Source organism: Sinocyclocheilus rhinocerous, unplaced genomic scaffold (assembly GCF_001515625.1).
Source record: "Sinocyclocheilus rhinocerous isolate Xijiao unplaced genomic scaffold, SAMN03320098_v1.1 scaffold306, whole genome shotgun sequence".
Lineage (NCBI taxonomy): Eukaryota > Metazoa > Chordata > Actinopteri > Cypriniformes > Cyprinidae > Sinocyclocheilus > Sinocyclocheilus rhinocerous.
Window position 1 is genome coordinate 442,787 of NW_015662161.1, and position 8,785 is coordinate 451,571.

Here is an 8,785-nt window from a genome sequence, read left to right on the forward strand (position 1 = left end):
TTATTAATCTTAGGTATTCCAATATTTAATAACAGGATGTTCAAATCTAGAGTTGCAGCTGTGTTATTTAATGAGCTAACATGAACTGAGACTTTTATTTTTTAAACAAAGATTAATAACTTTGTTAAGTAGCAAATGTAGCTATTGCTCATTGTGAATGTTAATGCATTATCTAAGGTTAACTAATGAGGTCTTATTGTAAAGTGATACCTATTGGTCTTTATAGTTCTTTTGCACTTTAATTGGTGTAAAAAATGTAACTTTATAAATTTTTTTGTGTATTGCTTTATTGTATTTAAATGTTCAGTTATTTTTGTTATAAGAAAAAAGTTATTAAACCTGTTATACTGTATTATGACAACACTTTTTAAAACTAAATTTCAATATCGCGATAATACCGTATACCGTGATAAAAGCATTAGCAATTAATCACAACATGAAAATTTGATACCGGCATATCCCTACATCCACTATTATCCAAATAATGTTTTTTTTGAAAGAAGTTTCCTAGCTCACCAAGATGGCATTTTTTTGATAAAAATACAGTAAAAACAGAAACTAGATAGTAAAGTTTGTAGACAAACTTTAAGTTGGCTTGAAAAAGCCTAGCCAGAAAGTTTGTAAACGTTTTAAAAGCTTGAAGTTTGAAGGTTTTCAGTTTGAAGTAGTTTGAAATACTTAAAATAGTTTTAAAGATTAAAGTTTGAATGTTTTGAAGGCAATACAGTCTATCAGAAGAACAGACATAGAAAAACAGATCGTTAGGGTACCTGGGGTGGCTTCTAGGGTGGTTGCTAGGGTACTCAAGGTGTTTGCTAGGGTGTTTCTAGGGTACCTGGGGTAGTTGCTACGGTATTGCTATGTGGTTGCTAGGGTACTTGGGGTGGGTGCTAGGCTGTTGCTCTGCAGTTGCTAAGGTAACTGGGCTGGTTGCTAGGGTGTTCAGTGTGGTTGTTAGGTTGTTGCTATGCGGTTGCTAGGGTATTTAGGGTGGTTGCTAAGAGGTTGCTATGCAGTTGCTAGGGTATTCTTGGTGGTTACTAGGGTGTTGCTATGTGGTTACGAGGGTAGGTGGGGTGGTTGATAGGGTGTTGCTAAGCTACCTGGGGTGGTTGCTAGGGTGTTGCTATGCAGTTGCTAAGGTACCCAGGTTCGTTGCTAGGGTGTTGCTATGCGATTGCTAAGGTACTCAGGTTGGTTGCTAGGGTGTTACTATGTGGTTGCAAGGGTAGCTGGGGTGTAGCTAAGGTGTTGCTAGGTGGTTGCTAGGCTACCTGGGGTGGTTGCTAGGGTGTTGCTATGCAGTTGCTAAGGTACACTGGGTCATTGCTAGGTTGTTGCTATGCGGTTGCCAAGGTACTTTGGGTGGTTGCTTTGGTGTTACTATGTGGTTGCTATGGTACCCAGGCTGTTGATAGGGTGTTGCAATGTGGTTGCTACTGTACTTAAGGTGGTTGCTAGGGTGTTACTATGTGGATGCTATGGTACCTGGGTTGGTTGCTAGGGTGTTGCTATGGTACCCGGGGTGGTTGCTAAGGTGTTGCTATGCAGTTGCTAAGGTATCCAGGGCCATTGCTAGGGTGTTGCTATGCCATTGCTAGGGCACCCAGAGTGGTAGCTAGGGTGTTGCTAGGCTACCTGGGGTGGTTGCTAGGGTGTTGTTATGGTACCCAGGGTGGTTACTAGGGTGTTACTAGCATGTTTTTAGCATGATTAGCAAGTTACTAGCATGTCTCTAGCATGATTAACATGTTGCTAGCATGTTGGTAGCATGATTAACAAGTTACTAGCATTTTGTTAGCATGTTTCTAGCATAATTAGCATGTTACTAGCATGTTGTTAGCATGATTAACAAGTTACTAGCATGGTGTTAACATTTTTAGCATGATTAACAAGTTACTAGCATGTCTCTAGCATGATTAGCATGTTGGTAGCATGATTAACAGGTTACTAGCATGTTTCTAGCATGATTAACAAGCTACAAGCATGTTGTTATCATGATTAGCAAGTTACTAGCATGTTGTTAACATGATTAGCAAGTTGCTAGCATGTTTCTAGCATGATTAACATGTTACTAGCATGTTGTTAGCATTATTAGCAAGTTACTAGCATTGTGTTAACATTTTTTAGCATGATTAGCAAGTTACTAGCATGTTTCTAGCATGATTAACAAGCTACAAGCATGTTGTTATCATGAAAGCCAATCAGCTTAGGCTGGTTTTAGCTGTTTTTTTTTCAGTTGGGAGTTGTTAAGCTTTGCTATAGCAATAGACAGCTTAAATACACCATAAGATTCATCGTACAAAAGTTTTGACCCCCTCAATGAAAGTTTGTAGCTTTATAAGTGTAGGAGGAGATACACTTTAAAATTTGGTCTCAGAAGAAGAAGTTTAAATAGGATTTCAGTAAGTTGGCTTTTTCAAGCCAACTTAATAATGTGAAATATTATTACAATTAAATAGTTTATTTTTTTCTATTTGAATATATATTAAAAATATATATTTAATATATGTAATTTAAATGTAATTTCTGTAATTCTGTAAGGCTGAATTTTCAGTATCATTACTCCAGTCTTCAGTGTCGCACGATCCTTCAGAAATCATTCCAAACCGCTGATTTGATGCTCAAGAAACCTTTCTTAATATCAGTGTTTCATATTTTGTGGACATCTTGATACGTTTTATGAATATAAAGTTTAAAACATTATAAATTGTCACTTTTAAAGGGGTCACATTATGCGATTTAAATTGTTCCTTTCTCTTTGGAGTGTTACAAGCTCTTGGTGCATAAAGAAGATCTGTAAAGTTCTTTTTAGCAGCATCATATGACCCCTTTAATCAATTTAATGTATCCTTGCTGAATAAAAGTACTAATTTCTTAAATCATTAAATATATGTATATACAGTATATATATATATACTGTATATATATATATATATATATAAAATCTTACTGACCCCAAACTTTCGAACAGTAAATTGTAATTCACAGGTTTACCTCAAAATAGGCTTTCCACATAATATATAAACACATTTTCTGCTATATTTTCAGCAAAAAAATAGTGTATTGTAATATATTGATTTACCATGATATAAAATTACTCGTCTTACATTTCTGTCATACCCTTATGCTTTCTAAGAAAAGTATGCAAGTAAGTGCAAAATCTCTGAAACTCGATTTAAAAAAGCAGACTTCAGTTTGAGACCAACAACGGGAGGTTGAGCTGGAAAAATGACTTCATGTCCCTGAGAGCCCACATGTCAGGCTGGACTAGACGAGCTCCCAGTTCACCCAGCAGAGTGAGCTAAACCATACTAAGAGACGTGGCATCTCCCGGTGCATCTGCAACAGTCGCTGAGTTACATCCTGGGAATTTCCTTGAGATAAAGGGAGCAACTGCTGAAAAGTTGCCACTGATTTTACGATGATATTGTGTGGCTTGTTTTGCGGAGAATTGCTATAGCTTTTTCAAGAGAATGTGACTTGTGATTTCTGCCTGGTAGATTAAAAAACCCTTACATAGACAGACCTGAGCCATATTGGACATCAAATATCACTTTTTTTTTTTACTTGAGCCAGCAACCACCGAACAATGGACTGACAAACACCCAGTACACCTTAGCTTAATCAATTATACTGTATTTTAATAGTTTGAAAGTCGATAATTTGACTCAAAAGTTGATAGTGAGCCAAAGGAGCCAGACCTGTAGGTAAGTAGGGAAAGCCTCCTCCAGTTTGGTCTTCTTTTTCCTGTAGCGTTTCCGTATTTTAACCTCAGGATTGTCGGGAAAATCAGACAAAGGATGTTTTACATCCATTGGAGTGTCAGGCGCTTGGTCGCCCCAGCCTATCAGGACAGAAAAGAGTAAACATATTCATTCTTTACATTAAAATTCTTTGTAATCCAAAAATAACAACATATATAATACATATATTCATGCATTTTTTGGTTTGACCTCAAATTTATTAGTGTGGATGTTAATGATAGATCAGTCTACATTAGGGGTGACGTGATCCAGCCTTATGCACTTCTGCAGTGCTTGTGGACATTTGACAGCAGTTGTTACATTCAAAAAGATATTAAAAAATTATGAAGACTGAAGATATTGATTTAAGATCCAACATAAGCTACCAGAAAGTCATCGTGCTGAAAGTGTTGAACGATACTCACTCTCATCTTTGCCTTGCAGGGTCTCAGAGCCAGCGGAGTCCTTCCTGACCAAGGCCTGTTTGGTTCTGCCCGGACCCATCCGGTTCCTCTGTCTGACCATGAAACCTCCGATACCTGAATAAAAGCAGAAACTTCAGTGGAATAGATTTTTGTTCAATAATATTTTTTCTTTTACATTTTGTATTTTATAGTACCAATTAATATTTATGTAATAATTATGATCCACTTTTTCCCATTGAAAACAATACAATATTCTTTCTATTATATATATATATATTTTTTTTTTTCTTTTTTTTTTTCTTCAATTAATGCAGTATTTCAGGTTAAAATAGAGACTAGCTGTGCACTTTTTTCTGAATCATGGCTGATTTGTAGATTGTACACACATTTTTTTTTCCTTTTCATATTTTTGCTATATTTTTTCATATATTCGTTAGCTGATATAGATATTACATATCACAATTTTGTTTTTATTAGATTAATAAACAAAACAAGAGAAGCTCTGTGCCTTCTACTCTATTCATTTTTCTAATTATGCATAATAGCCCTGTATAAAGTAAAAGCATTGTTTTGGAAACGAGGAACGCTCTCATACAAAGGAAAAAGTGTTTGGTTATACTCTGCTGAAGCATCTTGTCTCTCACCTGGGCGGTAGGGCTTCCTCTTCCTCTTCTTGCAGGGATCTGTGTCTTTAGAGTCGTCTTCTGCTGTGGCCTCTCTCTCGGGGCTGGAGTCAGACTTCCCCTCACCGTCCACCATCTCCCCTTCTGCTGCAAAACACACACAGACAAACGAACACACACACACAGCTGTCAGGAATCACACACCTTTAAGCAAGCCCAGACTACAGGAAGAGAACTGTAAAATTAGACACTTTAATACTGTATGTCTTATACAATAGATTTAGTCCATTTGTGCTAAAAAGAACATCTCAAATCACTATAATGAGCCGTCTACCTAGTTTTATGGCACTATAGGTGCACTCCCAATGTGAAGGCTGTTTTAAATTGTAGGTAGAGATTATGCTGCCTTCTACGATACATCATTTTCAAAATAATCACATGGATCTCTATAATGCTCACCAAAGTTCACCAAAAATTTCCCATCCAAGATGATTGACAGAGATAAAAGAAATACTGACTATAATCATATAATGTGTCCATGGACTTTTTTTGCCCATCAATGGCATATGAACGTTTCCAAACGTTCTTGTCAGCCGAACCGCTTAGATGTAAAATATTTAATTCAAGTACCCCATGAGATTTTAAGCTAATATTTCAATAATTTAACAACACATTTGCAGGTTTGTGGTTCCCTGATGTTGGTCACATGATGCAAGTGAACAGATAAAACATATACATTTTTTAGTAAGTGTTTTATTTTGTTTATTGTTTACTATTGTATTATTATTTTAACACTAATTAAATTGAAGACTTATTACTGTTGTAATATAACTAAGTACTCATAATTACAGTATATTACATTACATATATATACAGTATATTACAAATTACATTACTAATTACAGTTTTCATAATGTAATCTATAATCAGTAATGGACTATATGATAATTATCGTCCTAATAATTATTGACACTGCAAGTTACAATTCTAACAATTCAGTCTTAAATTCTTCACTTTCAAACGTTTAAATCATCAAACTTTTGGCAGAATACTGGTAAAATGCTACAAACTCTACGAAATAGTGCAAATGTGTAAATAAAGTGACCATTGTATTCCCATTTCAATAAGCAGTAATCAGGAGTTTATTAAGGTTTAATAAATTCTTAGTTACTAGTAAATATGTGTTCCCTAATCTAAAGTGTTACCCTACCTATTTAATTCAATCGCAGCATTTGATTTTCAAAATCGTGCTAAGCTATATGAACAGTTACTGATTAACTGTGCAGGTACATTTATTTATTTTAATTTTACATACGATTTAATTATAAGCATTGTTCAACTCTGGTGTAGGTTTAAATGCTCTTAGTTTGGTTTGAGTTTGGTAAAGTTGTTAACCTTCAAAACAGATATGAAACTACTGCTAAAAGAAGCATGGCTGAGAAGTAGGGCTGTCAAAATGGCTGAAAAACTAAATTTGAATTTTGGACTTTAATATTATCAAAATTCGAATTATATTCTAATTTAAAATGCATAATTTCAGTTATGGTGAAGAATAGCTTTTGGCTTCTCTTCTGATGCCACAAGAGGGCGCATCGACCAAATATTACTAATGCACGTTTATTCAAAGCATAAGATAACGACTATCTGCGAAAAAAGTGCATAATGTTTAAAATAATGTTTATAAACCAATTATAATTAATTCAGTTGATTAACTATAAACAAAACAGCATCATGTATGTATGTATAGTTTAATACAAAGTGCCGAAAGCCAATCACACAGAGTACTTTTTTAATTTAAAAACATGAGATGCAGTGGGATGGGGAAAAAAAACGCCATAAAGTCTCGATATATGTTTTTTTAGATAGAAAAAGATAGAAAATGCGCGAAATATGTGTTCTGTGTGAACGGCTTGGTTTCAGTTTTGACGCAAGCAAGATCTTCTCCGCATTGATGTTCTCTTTTTCCGCAATATTTTTAATGAACAACGCAGCAGCGCCGCATCTAGTGGCTTCAACTGGATAGGTTAACAAAAACATTATAATGCAACGACACTTACATCGTCATCGCATCTTGTGCGCCACTGATAAGGCTGCCTCCTTAACGCACACCTAAAATTCGAATGCAACGCTTTTGCATTCGAATGTGGATTTTTATTTCAAGTTCGACGACTATTCGAAATTCAATTTTGTTTTTGACAGCCCTATTGAGAAGTAAGAAGCAGTACTTTTGGTGTCATCGAGGTCTCTGTCTCTGTCCCTGGAGAGTTCAGTCTGTGGGTCTGGAGGCGTCTGCAGCACGGCCACACTGTTCTGGTTTATGATCTTCAGCTTGAGTTTGGGTTTGGAGCGTCTCCGCCGCGAGGCTGCATTGGCGAGACTCTGGAGCTGCGACAGGCCAGACTCTGTGAGACAAACACCGTCCTGGGTGTACGTCCTCGTCAGCTCTGTGGAGCAGAAACACAGAGGAACCTCATTGGAAAAACAAAGAAACCACTCAAAAGAACGATTTACTCTCAAATCGCACATTACTATGGCTTGTGAGAAGGTTTTACTCTACAAAGAATAACATATGTCTTTAATAGCTAAGCATAACCAGAATTAAATATGGAGATTTCAGCAATACTTCAAGGTTCCATTAGTTAAAATTAGTTAATACATTAACAATAAGCAATACATTTGTTACAGTGTTGATTCAACTGTTCATTATTTGTTCAGGTCCATTAAATACTATTAACAGATACGACCTTTGATTTTAACAACATATGTAAATGTTGAAAATTAACATGAACTAAGATTAAAAAATGCATTCAAAGTAACATTATGTAGTTAAAATGTTAACAAAATGGACCCTTATTGTATAGCGTTACCAAAACATCTTTCAATTTACTATAATTTGACACTTTTGTAAATATGTTTAAAACTATATAAATAAATACACAAACAAACCGTAATGTTTTCGTAAAATGACATCGTTACCAGGATCTCTTGCTTTTGTGACTCTCTGCGGCATGAGAACAGACTCGACTAAATCCAAACAAGACTTGGCCGGCGTTCCAGGCGCTGTGTAACGAACACACAAATACACAATGTCAACCAAAAAACGATTTATAAACGTAAAACAGACTGGATTGTGCAAAAGCAGTGTTTACGGGGAGAGAGGGGGGTGTAGCCTTGGCACAGATTGCAGTCAAAGCTGGTATCGGCAATCTTCTCCACCTCCTCCTCTGAGTGGATTCCCTGACACGAGGCATGCATCCACCTGCACACACAGAAACGGCAAATTTGTACTACAGATATGAATGATACATACATGCATAAAAAAAAATATCATATATATATTAGTGCTGTCAAACGATTATTCACATCCGAAATAAAAGTTTTTGTTTACATAATATATGTGTGTACTGTGTATATTTATTATATATACGTGCATGTGTGTGTATTTATATATATATCCATAATAAATATACACAGTAAACACACATATATTATGTAAGCAAAAACTTTTATTTTGGATGCGATTAATCGCGATTGACTGATTTGTAAGCTATAGCATACAACTGTTAAAATTACACAATGAAGTTTTCAAAATAATAAAGTTACAATTACATAATAATATTTCTACTTCAATTCGTTTTTTTAAATATAAAAATGTAAATGGTGGCTGTCATAAAAAATTGATGGATTTATTCAAACAAATTAAACATAAGAACAGTAAAAATTATAATGAATATGTTGTACAGTTTATTTTTCTGGCTGACTAATGAGTTTATGATCACTGAATATGTTTGTTTCTGAGATAAATGTGACGTTACATGACATTGTTTATGTTTACAAGACTTTATATTGACGTCTTTGCACGGCTGAAACACTGATTGAGCGATTACATGAGACAGGATACAGATTGTAAAGTTGTACTCTTTCTTTTAACTTACCTTAGGATGTTTTCAAGGCAGTATCATGATTATTTTGTGCTGAAACTGGTATTAAT

At 35.2% G+C, this 8,785-nt stretch overlaps 1 protein-coding gene across 1 annotated transcript in view; it reads right to left on the reverse strand.

Moving 5' to 3' along the window:
- Positions 1-8,785, reverse strand: part of LOC107727489 (histone-lysine N-methyltransferase 2C-like) — a 120,581-nt gene that overhangs the window by 43,452 nt on the left and 68,344 nt on the right. Inside the window, exons 20-25 of the mRNA XM_016537362.1 lie at positions 7,944-8,053; positions 7,771-7,854; positions 7,020-7,238; positions 4,816-4,941; positions 4,172-4,285; positions 3,705-3,847 (exon numbers count right to left, since the gene is read on the reverse strand). Of these exons, the coding sequence (XP_016392848.1) occupies positions 3,705-3,847; positions 4,172-4,285; positions 4,816-4,941; positions 7,020-7,238; positions 7,771-7,854; positions 7,944-8,053 (796 nt within the window). The remainder of the gene's footprint in view (positions 1-3,704; positions 3,848-4,171; positions 4,286-4,815; positions 4,942-7,019; positions 7,239-7,770; positions 7,855-7,943; positions 8,054-8,785) is intronic.